Source organism: Phodopus roborovskii, unplaced genomic scaffold, assembly GCF_943737965.1.
Source record: "Phodopus roborovskii unplaced genomic scaffold, PHOROB, whole genome shotgun sequence".
Taxonomy (NCBI): domain Eukaryota; kingdom Metazoa; phylum Chordata; class Mammalia; order Rodentia; family Cricetidae; genus Phodopus; species Phodopus roborovskii.
This window is the reverse complement of record NW_026125444.1, coordinates 11,026,497-11,040,432: the sequence shown is the minus strand read 5'-3', so window position 1 is coordinate 11,040,432 and position 13,936 is coordinate 11,026,497. Positions and strand designations below refer to the sequence as shown.

At 36.3% G+C, this 13,936-nt stretch overlaps 1 protein-coding gene across 1 annotated transcript in view; it reads left to right on the top strand.

The window, feature by feature from the left end:
* Nucleotides 1-13,936, top strand: part of Slc13a1 (solute carrier family 13 member 1) — a 77,733-nt gene that overhangs the window by 37,255 nt on the left and 26,542 nt on the right. The window contains exon 7 of the mRNA XM_051175761.1: nt 6,145-6,296. Within this exon, the coding sequence (XP_051031718.1) occupies nt 6,145-6,296 (152 nt within the window). The remainder of the gene's footprint in view (nt 1-6,144; nt 6,297-13,936) is intronic.

Here is a 13,936-nt window from a genome sequence, read left to right as displayed (position 1 = left end):
GCTTTCTAGGTAGACAGCACTACAGGTCTATACTATAATTTTATTGTTGTTTTAATAGAAATAAATTCATCAGAGCTTCACAGAAATTATGAGTTAAACAGGCCAGTTTACCTCAATTCTACCTGAATATCCCCATTAAAATAAAAACAAGTAGATTTTTAAAAACACAATCACAATCAATTTTGTAATTATAAAGGGAAGGGATAATAGCAAAATCATTCCCGAAGCTGGAATGCCAGTGGGAAAGACTTGGTTATCTGTGGACATGGAATTGAAAATCAATACTGAAGAAAGCCAGTAGGACATGGAATTGAAAATCAATACTGAAGAAAGCCAGTAGATCAATTTACATAGTGTCTTCTTCAAAATATTCATGTCAAAAGGGGAGAAGGTTAACAAACTTTGCTTCTGAAGCCATTAAATCTCCACATATCTTCCTCAAATCCACATAGCTAGCTAGCTGCTTCACCATCAAGGAGAAGTGTGATCTTCGGATACAGAAGCACAGAGAATAAAGAGAATCAAAGATGTCTCTGAATGAGGGAGGGGATCATAGTGAGACTATGGTTACCAAGTGAAAGCTCATGCTTTGGGTACAGAGAATCTGCAGCTCCGATGCCCTCCAAGAGAGCAGGCAGTGGAGACCTACTTTCTATTCTGTGGGGGCCAGCATCCTACTCTAATGCCTTCTGGGTATCAACAGGCGACAGTCCAGGAAGGTCTTCCCCGGGGAATGCAATCAGTACACCAGAATAAACAACAGCATCCTGACATTAGGATTTTCTGAGAAGAGGCCTGCCAGTGAAGCTCACAGCCATGAGCGAGTCACCAAGCACACATGCAGAGCTTCTGAGCAGCATTTCACTGCCTTAAATATGAGCAGGCAACCCCAATTTCCTAGATATCTGAAGAAAGCCTGAGACATGGAGAAGTTCCAAACAAATAAAGAAATAAGCTATGTGCAAGAAACAGTCAGTGAAAGAAGAGGAAAACATGGGAAAGGAAAACATCATTAATATGTTTAGAGAGGTAAAGGAAGAAATTCCATGTACAAAAAGCATTCTGGAGAAGAGGAGATGAGAACGCAAAATATAGCAATATACAATGCAAATAAATGTATAACGTGTAAATAAAGAGGACATATTTCAGAAAATATTGTAAAGGGAAAATTCAGATGATGGAATATGAAGCGACAAGAGCAGACAAGTAATGGGAGGGGAAGAAGTTTGAGTAATTCACAAGAACTTCCACACTAGAGGAATGACACATTTATCATTAAAAGTCCTACTGATGGCAGCCCAGAGCATGAAGCAGGTCTCACAGGGCAGGTCTCATTTGAAATCTGAGAGCTCAGAATATAGTGGGTAGAAAGAGGGTTTCACAAGCTTTCAGCTTTCAGAAAAGCAAAGGAATGGGGACTGGTTCCTTTTTAAAAGACCTTAAAAATATGAATAGCTGATATTCTGCTCTACTTATACAGAACATTCAGAGGTAGAAGAAAACAAAGTAGTGCCTAAAAAATTCAATATAATGCTTACTTCCAGCCTGTATCAATGCCCAATGAAAAGAGCAATGAAGTATGAGTTATCTGGTTAACTCTTTGTAATTAGGCGAAATAACTAGATGAAGATGTCCTGGAAGACAAAGAAACGGAAGAAGAATATTTGATGTGTTTAAAGTAGCCAAGCATTTGGTTGTAATAGCAGAAAATTTACAAAAGGGAATATTTAGAATTGAGTGGCTTTCCACAAAATCCTGAGCAAGAATTCTTTTGCCTGCTTCTGCCGATCCATGTATCTATTCTTATCCAGCTATTTTAGTATCCACTGAAACACTGAATTCTACTCTAAGCCAAATTGTGTTGTTATAATGTTAGGATTATGAAGTTAGGATTATGGAAGCACAGAAAGTCTAGGTGTGTTAAGGGAAAAAAGCCATGGGGGAAAATACTCAATGTCGCTTATGTAGGCATTGAATTACAATGCCTACAGCTGAGAAACCAAGGATATGGCCTGAGCTGGGACTGGTAGTGCAGACATGTAGTTCCAGCTACTTGAGAGAATGAGGCAGGAGAATTTCCAGTTCAAGGACTGCCTGGGTGGGCTACAGAGTGAGTTCAAGGCTAGCTTGAGCAGCTTACTGTTTCTAAATAGAGAAGTAAAGGATGCACATGAAAGGTTCTAGGTTCACTCTCTATTATTAAAAAAAAAAGAATTGAAAGTATGTGAACACTAAAGTGAACGTACATATACACAAAAAAGGTCTGCATGATTTTATGCTAGCTATTGGCAAGGTGAAACCACTTAGCAAGAACTAATAACCTTTATAATCATCCTTTTGCAATGATTGAAGTATAAACAGAAGCTTTGATGTATTCACGGCATATTCAGTTCATTGCAGTGAACTAATTTGTGGGGCCTCTAGAGAGTATTGGTTAGTTGTTGGTAATTCATACACGTGCAATTTCAACATTCAAAGTTGGAAGTATGCATCTTGCCCCCCACATATACCATCATTGCCACCAGGAGGTATCACAAAGTGGTACCCAGGCCTGAGGTTTCTGTCTGACTTGTCAATGATTATGGCACAGATTTTTGCTGTTAGTCATGATTGAAGTTGTTTCATTTATTCAGAAAATCTGGAAAAACACTAGGGAGGTCTTAAATGGCATAGCTCTCTGTGTTAACTAATATAACTACTGTATGGCAGGTATTGGAATTGGTAAATGTCTTAAATGAAGGCTTAAAAACCTTACATGAATAAAAAAAATCCGCTGTAAGGCAGGGTAGTGAAGAGGGAATCACCAAGGGGGAACTAAGATGCAGGAGCTGTGGCTTTAAGAAATACCATTATTAATATTTTGGTATATCATTTTAGCTATTCCTAATCACCTATGTACATGTGGATATACTTATAGGTTTGATGACACACATCAACCTGTCTATGTAATTTCACATGACATAACATGACATTTGTAACACACCTGTTTCACAAGAGTCACCTGGCCACCTAGGTACAAGAGTATTCCTGGCCACTTCATAACTCATATTTGTAGATGCTTCACATTTTATTTTGAATCCTTCTTTTCTTTGAGATTCTCATATTCGTATTCTCCTCCTTCCATGTATGACTCAGTATAAAGCAAACATATGAACAACCCTCACCAAAATATTCCACTGAAGCCACAGAGTTATGATTGTCTTACCCCGTGTTTGCAAACATATGTCCTTCTAGGCAGTGTCTTATTGTCAATTCCAAATGATTTAATCCAGCCTCTTCTTTCTCTGGATTGGTTCTAGATTCAAGTCATTATATTAAGAGAACACCAAAAATTAACTTGCCCTGAAACTTTTTTTTTTCATAATTCCTGTATTAACAATTGGCTCCCTTTGCTTCATCGTAATTGGTTGACCTCAGCCCACCACAAAATGGCAATAAATCTTAATTATGGGGCTCTTATTCACTAGCTTGAGAAAAACATGAGTCTTCCAGTGTACAACAAAAATAATTTATTAAACCTTTGGTTGGTGTGATCAGTTATTGTACAGAACAACTTATCATGGAATTTGAATTGACCTTAAAATTTCTGCCTGTCTAAATCCATCAAATCTACATGAATATCAATTTATGTGCTCACACTGGAATTAATGCTGTTTTTACATCATTTATGTAACAAAAACTATAGTATCTTAGTATGAAATTTTATTTACCACAAACCTGTCAGTACATTTTAATCATTATGTTTACATATGCAAATATTTGCAGTTCATCTTTCATATAAGGTCTATATTTTTACTTGTTTTTAAATCTTTAAGTTTTAGTGTCAATGGGTAACAATACATAAATTACATTTTCAAAAATCTACACCTATCAGTTTAATAATGTCCAAATTATATATCACTTCCTGGACTGTTGAATGTCTTTTTTGTAGTTAAAAATACTTAATGTGTAAGCCATTTTTAATGATGTTTGCCATATTTTACATACCCTTTTGGGTAACTTTTAAATAGAAAAGAAATCAAATAGAAAACACAAATCATTTCCATGTAGAAAATGTAAGGCAAATAGAGTCTTTAAAATTTTCTTTCTTTTGGGTGAAGAGTAGATACCTTGGGGAGGGGGGTGACCCTTACATTAATTAGAAAGTAAAAGGTAAATTGTAATCCATAGACCCTGTCATACTAAATGCTATTTTCACATCCTTGATGACTTTTAGAGAGCAGTCATTTTTCCTTATCATGAATTTGTGAAAAGGCCTTATTCTGCCTGTATCATGGAGAGCATGCTTATCTGTACAGAATACCAATGCACCCTTTTGTGCTTGCTGGGTGAGTGTATAAATTGGTGCAGCCATTATGTGAAATACTATAAAAGATCTTTACAAAATGAATTGATCCATCAATACTACTTCTAGGCACATACACCTATCAAATAGAAATGCAATCAAGAAGTTATACATAACATCTAGCCCCCAATATTCATTGTGGCACCATCACAACAGCCAAGATACATGGATAAATACATTTTTAAAATGTGTTCTTTGGTACCAAGATAACAAGTGGATGTCCTTAGAGCAATTCTTGGCTATTTAAGATGTGTTCTATATACTACAGATTTTAAAATATCCTTATGTGTTAAAATACATTTGAATACAGCATGATAAAAGATATAAAATGTTAGATTTAATTCAAGACTGAATTATACAGAACAAATGGGAAATTATCAAGTGTTGATTCATGGAGTCTTAAAGATATTACTAGATCAACCCAGGCCATAGATACTATTTTCTTATATGACATTATGGATTTGATTTATAGCACTTTAAGTAAAAGGAAATACAATGAATTAAGTGGGTAGAGGAAGAGAATACTTTAAGGGGGACAAATAACACAGAATAAGGGCTGCAGTTCTGGGCTTGAACTCAAGACAATAATTTCATTATCCAGGATTGCCACTTTTAGGCACTGACACTGGATAACTCATTTAACCTCTCTTTGTGTTATGTCTTCATCTGTAATTTGGTGTAATATCGCCCATCTCACTGTGATATAAAATTTATATGGATACAATGTATTTCAGGTAATCCTGAACTGTATAGTATGGGAAAGTAATGTTGAGCATAAGCAAACTGGATGTGACTAGCTCCTGCCCCTGTTACTTCCCTCCGTGCTAGACTGAAACCCAGAATTACAAGCTGAGTCAACTCTTTCTATGCCTCCATTTTTGCCAGGATATTTTCTCACAAAAAAACAGAAATGAAACTAGGTCATACGTTTTGGATAAAATGGAGAGACAAAGCTGGACAGAAGCATTAAATGAAAGCACTAAGTGACTACTTCACAATATCACATTCAATAGTATAGAAAAATGTCCAACTTACATGATACAGAGAAAGAGATTGAGTATGTGAGTTTGTGTGTGTGTGTGCACGGGTACACAGGATATTTTGGAAGATATAGTGAGGAAAAAGGATTCTGATTCCATCTCTCAATACTAAGGATCATGAAGATGAAAACATTTGGTTTATAGAGAGATGTCTTATGACCATTAACCATCAAAGGACCATGGTGGGAAAAAGCTCCCAAGGATGTTGAAGAACTTACTGACCATGTGCCATCAATAACATCATGAAACTATGTAAATCTTTGGAAGTTATGGTGAGAGGGAAGAAATGAAGGGATTGGCTCAGAGACAGGAAAGAAGCAGTAAAGGATGGCTGAAATGATATTTGTGAAATATTTGAATGGTTTACTTAAATGCTTATTTTGTTGTTAAATTTCTATAAACAAGAAGATATTATGTTATTAATTAGCCCTGACTACAATAGCAAAATACCACAATTCCCCATTTACCAGAGTTAAATCTAGAATACAGGTCTGACAGAGTTAGCGGATGGTGAAAGTTGCTTCCTGGGCACAGACATAACCACCTCCCTGCATTTTCACTTGATGGAGAGAAATCTTAATGTCTCCTTTTAAAGGAGATTGACCTCACCTAATGGCATTAACTCTAATTATCTACCAAAGGTTCTATCGTCAAATAACATCATGTATTTAAAATAGGAGAGTTGGGACACATTCATTATGTAAGAAATGTTATGACCACAAATAGAACTGTTCTCATAATGTATTTTCTTATTAACAGAACTCGGTCACAGGAGCAAAATATCGGTCAAAGAGGGACCACATGCTGTGTAAACTCATGTGTTTATCTGTAGCTTACTCTTCAACCATTGGTGGGCTGACAACACTCACTGGTACCTCCACCAACCTGATCTTCTCTGAGCACTTCAATACGTAAGTAAAATCAGATTAGTGATTTAACAAGTGGACAGCAAACAAACCAAAGAAATGATTCTTACTTGACACATTAAATCTAGGGACTGTTATGGAGAATTAACTTATCTTTGTGTCTTATCAGGATGTCTCTAGATACAGAGATTTTCATTTGGACTGAGGATGAAATATGTAGGATCTAGTAAATGGACATGTACTTGAAGATTCATTCTTCTGCTAATCTAAGATCAGATCATGAGTTTGTGAAATGGCCTTATTTAGGCCTTGTTTAGCCAACATCACTGACAGCATACTTATCTGTATGGGATGTAGCAGAGCTGCTATCTGAGCATCTTACCAGAGAGGGATTTTTTTTTTTTTATTGCAACCAATTCACTAATGTGATAATGAACGGGCATGAAAATGGTCTGCTGCATTAAACCATTTATGCAGTTTGGGTCCTGAGTATTTGCACCTAGATGGTGAACTATGAACACAGGCACTAATTGCAAGTGATTAAGGTTGACAACTCCAAAAAATATGAATTTAGCTATTTTTTAGGATTATGTCATAGTCCTACTGCCACCGGGCATGGCATCTCACCCTAAGGAATAGATTCCAACAAGCTAGCTCATGTACTATGTTTGTATCATGGTCCTACTGCCACCGGCCTCTCTGATAGTCTAACCTTCACAACTCTCTCCCACATATGGAGGGCCTAATTCAGTCCCCTGGAGTCTCCAAAGTTGTAGATCTAGAGTTCATGAGTTTCTGCAGGCTTGGTTCAGCTGTCTCTATAGATTTTGCCATTATGATTTTGACCTCCCTTGCTCATATATTTCCTCCTCCCTCTTTAACTGAATTCCTAGAGCTTGGCCTGGTTCTTGGTTGTGGGTCTCTATATCTGGTTCCATCAATTACTTGATGAGGGCTCATTGATGATAGTTGGGGCATTCATCAATCTGATTACAAGGGTAGGCCAGTTCAGGTATCCTCTCTACTATTTCCAGTATTCTTAGTTGGGGTCCTCCTTGTGGTTTCTTGGGGGTTACCCTAGTACCGAGTTTCTCCTTTAGCCCATAGTGACTCTATTAAGATATCTTTTTCATTGCACTTCTGCAGCATTGCATCCTGCCTAGGCCATCTCCTTCCCACCCTGTTCTCATGCCCCCTTCCCTCCTCCTTTCCACACCAACACCCAGTTTTCCCTATAGATATCACCTAATTTCTTTTCCCAGAATGATCCATGTGTTGCTTTTGGGGTCCTCCTTGTTACTTAGATTCTCAGGAGCTGTGGACTTTAGTCTAGTTATCCTTTGCCTTACATCTAATATCTACTTACGAGTGAATACATGCCTTGTTTGTCTTTCTGAGTCTGTTTTACCTCACTCGGGATGTCTTTTTCTAGGCCCATCAATTCACCTGAAAATTCCATGAGGTCATCATTTTTTACCATGGAATAGTATTCCATTGTGTAAATGTGCCACACTTCCTTATTCATTCTTCAGTTGGGGAGCATCTAGGTTGTTTCCAGGTTCTGGCAGTTATGAACAATGCTGCTATAAACATTATTGAGCTAATATCCTTTTGGTATGATTGAACATCCTTTGGTAAATGCGCAAGAGTGGTATCACTGGGTCTTGAAGTAGATTGATTCCCAATTTTCTTAGAAACCACAATACTGATTTCCAAAATGACTGTACAAGTTTTCACTCCCGCCAACAGTGGAGGAGTGTTCCCCTGACTCTATGTCCTCACCAACACCTCAGTATTTTTTATCTTAGCCATTCTGGCTTGTGTAAGATGGTATCCCAGAGTCATTTTGATTTTCATTTCCTTGATGATTAAAGATGTTGAGCACTTGCTTAAATGTCTTTTGGCCATTCGAAACAGTAAGAATTCTGATTAGCTCTGTACTGCATTTTTCAATTGGGTTATTTTGTGTTTTGATATCTAGTTTCTTGAGTTCCTTATAAATTTTGGAGATCAGCCCTCTGTCAGACATGGGGTTGGTGAAAATCTTTTCCCATTCTGTAGGCTGATGTTTCGTCTTATTTACAGTATCCTTTGCATTACATAGACTTTTCAATTTCAGAAGATCCTATTTATTGATTGTGAAATGGTTTCCTGTGCCAGTGCATTCTAGAATACTTCCCACTTTATCTTCTATCAGGTTCAATGTAGCTGAACTTATGTTGAGGTCCTTGATTTGAGTTTTGTGCATATAGATCTATTTGCAATCTTATGCATGTTAACATTCAATTATGCAAGCACCATTTGTTTAAGAGATTTTACTTATTCCATTATACCATTTTGAATTGTTTGTCAAAAATCAGGTGTTCATAGGTGTGTGGATTGATATCTGGAACTTCAATTTGGTTCCATTGATCCACCTGTCTGTTTTCATGCCAATACCATGCTGTTTTTATTACTACAGCAGCTCTATAGTAGAGGTTGAAGACTGGGATGGTGATTCCTCCGGAAATTTCTTTATTGTACAGGATTATTTTAGCTATTCTGTTTTTTGTTTGTTTATTTGTTTTTCCATATGAACTCAAGTATTGTTCTTTTAAGGTCTGTGAAGAATTGTGTTGGGATTTTGATATGGATTGCTTTGAATCTGTAGACTACTTTTGGTCTTTTTTATTATGTTGATCCTACTTATCCAAGAGCATGGGAAAACTTTCCACTTTCTGATATCCTCTTCAATTTCTTTCTTTAGGGACTTAAACTTCTTGTACAGGTCTTTTACTTGTTTGGTTAATATTACCCAAAGTTATTTTATATTTGTGGTTATTGTAAAAGGTGATGTTTCTCTGATTTCTTTCTCAGCTCCTTTATAATTTGTATATAGAAGGGCTACTGATTTTTAAAAGTTGCTCTTGTATCCTGCCACATTACTGAAGGTGTTTATCAGCTTTAGGAGTTCCTGAGTAGAGTTTTTGGAGTTGTATATGTAAACTATCATATCATCTAAAGAATCAATAAAACCAAGAGTTGGTCCTTTGAGAAAATCAACAAGATAGACAAACCCTTATCCAAACTAACCAAAAGACAGAGATAAAATATCAAAGTTTTAAAAATCATAAATGAAAGAAAGGGCATAACAACAGACACTGAGGAAATCCAGAGAATCATCCGGTCATACTTCGAAAACTTGTACTCCATAAAATTGGAAAATTTAAAGGAAATATACAATTTCTGGATAGGTACCACATACCAAAATTAAATCAAGACCAGAGAAACAAATTAAATAGACATATAACCCCCAAGGAAATAGAAGCAGTAATCATAAGTCTCCCAACCAAGAAAAAAATTAAAAAATAAAAATAAAGCCCTGGGCCAGATGGTTTCTGTGCAGAATTCTACCAGAACTTCAAAGAAGAGCTAATACCTATACTCCTCAAACTTTTCCACACAATAGAAACAGAAGGAGCATTGCCAAACTCCTTTTATGAGGCTACAGCTACCTTGGGAAAAAATACACAAAGACGCAATAAAGAAAGAGAACTATAGACCAACCTCAATCATGAACCTTGATGCAAAAATATTCAATAAAACACTGGCACACCAAATCCAAGAACACATAAAAAAAAATCATCCACTATTACCAGTAGGCTTCATCTCAGAGATGCAGTGTAATGCACCATATAAACAAACTGAAAGGAAAAAAAAAAAAGAGAGATGCTGAAAAACCTTTTAACAAAAATCCAACACCCCTTCATGAGAAAGGTCCTGGAGAGATCAGGAATAAAAGGAACACACCTAAACAACCTAAACATAATAAAGGCAATATACAGCAAGTGGACAGTCAACATCAAATTAAATGGAGAGGAACTCAGTGCAATTCCACTAAAATCAATATAGTACTAGAAGTTCTAGCTAGAGCAAAAAGACGACAAAATGAGGCCAAGCGGTACAAATTGGAAAAGAAGAAGTATAAAATAGTCACATTTTGTAAAAGTACTATGAGAATTAAATGTGTAAATAATGCTATTATATTTAGTATTATGTAAAATTATTGGAGTAACCATTAGAAATACGTGTTTTTCTCTGAGCTTAGAAACAAGGTCTTTAAAGTATTAAAGGAGCATTTTATACTTGCCAGAGTGTAAGAAAGGTGTATGGCATTTAATAAGTCAAAGAAGAGGATATAGAAATTTCTCATAAAAAATAATGTTCAGAATTATGAAAATTACACTTCAAAGAACAGACTCCAGGCTCTTTGGATCTTCTCAAATTATTTATAAAATGATTTTCTGGGTTTATTTTTTCACAATTAAAAATGATATTTATTTATTGACTTGAATAGCTGGGTTTTTATTGATAATTTTTTATTTAAATTTGAAACAAGCTTGTTTTACATGTCAATCTCAGTACCTGAACCCTCCAGTCCTTTCCAGTTCCCCCCAACAACCTCATCCCATCCCCTTTCTGTTCCCCAGGAAGACTGAGGCCTTCCATGGGGAGTCTTCAAAGTCTGTCATATCATTTGGAGCAGGGCCTAGGGCCTTCCCCATGTGTCTAGGCTGAGGGAGTATCCCTTTATGTGGGATAGGCTCCCAAAATCCATTCATATACTAGGGATAAATACTGATCCATTACCAGAGGCCCCATAGATTGCCTAGTCCTTCTAACTAACACCAACATTCGGGGTTTCTGGGTTGGTCCTATGCTGATTTCCCAACTATCAGACTGGAGTCCATGAGCTCCCCCTTGTTCAGGTCAGTAGTTTCTGTGGGTTTCTCCAGCCTGGTCTTGACCTCCTTGCTCATTACTCCTCCCTCTCTGCAACTGGATTACAGGAATTTAGCTCAGTGTTTAGCTGTGAGTGTCTGCTTCTACTTCCATCAGCTACTGGATAAAGGCTCGAGAATGGCATATAGGGGGGTAGTCATCAATCTCATTATCGGGGAAGGGCATTTAAGGCAGCCTCTCCACTATTGCTTAGATTGTTAGTTGGGGTCATTCTTGTAGATCTCTGGACATTTCCCTAGTGCCAGATTTTTCTTAAAGCCTATAATGGCTCCCTCTCTTATGGTATTTCTTTTCATGTTCTTATCAATTCATCCCTAGAATCAATCTTCCTTCTCCCTGATGCCCACCTCTTCCCTCTTCTTCCTCCAATTCCCTCTTCCCTCCTCCAATGCTTCCAATTTGCTTGGAAGATCTTGTCCCTTTCCCCTTCTTTAGGGGACCATGTATGTCTCACTTAGGATCCTCATTGTTACCTAATTTTCTGGCAGTGTGGATTGTAGGCTGGTGAGTCTTTGCTCTATGTCTAAAAGTCATAGAGGAGGAGTATGTACTGTGTTCATCTTTTTTGTGACTGGGTTACCTCTCTACTATAGATGCCTCCAGAAATTTCTTTATTGTACAGGATTATTTTAGCTATTCTGATTTTGTTTGTTTATTTGTTTTTCCATATGAACTTGAGTATCGTTCTTTTAAGGTCTGTGAAGAATTGTGTCATTTTGTAAATTTAATTTATATCATTACATAAAATAAACAGTAACCTTTTCCTTGAATGCATCTTTGCAAAATACAGTATGTCATAAAAATGCAATAGAGCAATGCTCATTCATTTTTATTCAAAAAATGTCAGAAGCTTAAAGCTCTCCAATAGATAATATTTTTTTCACATGTTTAGAGCTGGAGAGATATTCTGCTTTACTTAGGAATTCACTAAGGCAATACAATCTTTTCATCTTGATATGACTTTCCATTGTTTTGAAGAATAATGAATTTTCAATGATTTTTTTTCTCCCATTCCTAAAATATATAAAGGAACTTGAATATCAGCAATTTCTGTCATTGATATTTAAAGTAAGGTGCCATCTTCCAAATGTAGTATTGAAAGGAAAATATTGTATAACCTACTTTGAAATCTTCTCTTGCTATTTACCTGTCTATTTATTTTCTAGTTATTATCTATCTACACATAAATCCATATGTCATTTTTATAGATAAGCTAAGAGATAACAATAGAACATCATCATAATAGAAATACTTCTAAAATAGCCTTCATGAAAAGTTTCCTCCCTAGAAACTGAAAAAGTGTTCTAAAGGAGGACTTTTGTTACATGCTTGTGAAAATTTGGCACAATTTGGAAATATTTTAGAGGCAAGCACTATGTAAAGTAATAAAATAGTTGTAAATAACTCCCAAATCAATGAAGCAATGTTCAGCATATTTTTTAAAGACTTGGGGTAATATCTATTTTTTACATAGCTTTTACATAGCTTAGAATAATAGTGTGCTCACAGATTGGCATCCTAAGGGTCTGGGGAAAGGAAACCAATTAGAAGTGCATTATTAATGTGCTGGCAAATGATGAAAGGCTACTTCTGAGATGTTAGGATTTAAATCTAAGGCACTATACAGCCAGAAGGTCATAATAATTAATTGTGAGAGCTTGAGGTAAAAGAGGGGTTAAAGCAACTCTGGTGATATCTGGCTAGAGAGTGGTGCCATGAACTTCTAGAAAAAAAAAGGAAGATTCACTGTAGAAATTAACCAACGTAATCTGGACAGACTTATGTGGCCTACTGAGAACCTATCCACAAGGAGATCTGTAGCAGGTCTTGTAAGTGAATTCTCTGAGGTAATTATAAGTCAAGAAGTTCATCTATAAAAGCAGAGATTAAATTCTTGAACATGGAAATAGCCACAAAGACAGAAGATAATTAAAAGAAAACAAATATGAATATACTTTGGGAATACTATCAATAAGGAAGGTGAAGGGATTTAATTAAAGTAGGACAATCAGAAGCACATGGTATTCTGAGAGTCAAAAGTGAAGTCCATCTTCAGAGGACAAGGTGGAACACGAGCTCCAGACGTGACAGAGGGGCAAGAAGATGGCTGAGAAAAGCTAAAGTTCCCCTTGATGTTCTGGAAAAGGGTGGGTTCAACAGAGCAGTCAATGGTGTACAAATTCAGACTGATAAGAGGAGAGTAGGTCCACATGGAAAGGGGAAGAGTGAAAGCTGAAAAAGACAAGGATAAACTTGAGCCTGACCAAAACTGAGGGTAAGATGTCAATGTGGTTTTAACAGCTGAAAGACATAGAAACTCTTTGGAAAAGGGAGGTCAAGGGAAGAAGTTAGGCGAGATCTACTAGATAAGTATTATGTGAGATCAACTGTATGGAAATATGCATGGACTCCATAATGTCCTGATAGTTTCTGAGGCTTGTCCTAAAAATGGAATGATCTTTATATCATGATAAACGAGAAAGGAACTATATTGCTGCGAAAGATTGTTATTTTCATAGTAGTAGGGAGCTTTTGATGCATTATTACCACAAAATAAATATGATAGCTATTGGTCAAGAAAGAGCTATCAAAATAGAAAATGGAATGTTATCCCAAGTAAAATGACATATCTTGATAATCATAAAAATATATTATTTGCGTCTTAAGTTTTAGCTGTAAAATTATGGTCACAGAAAGTAGCTTGGAAGCAAGGCTTGTTTTATGACCCCCACAGTCATTATTACTAGTTGTGTATCCAAATGTTACAGATGTCACATGAGATAGGCTCCAAAAATCTCAGTGAATATCCAAATCTATTGATAGTATCCAACCACACATATAGCATTTTTTACTTTAATATATAGTACTAAATTTGTACAGTAGTCACTGTAAGATATTTACAA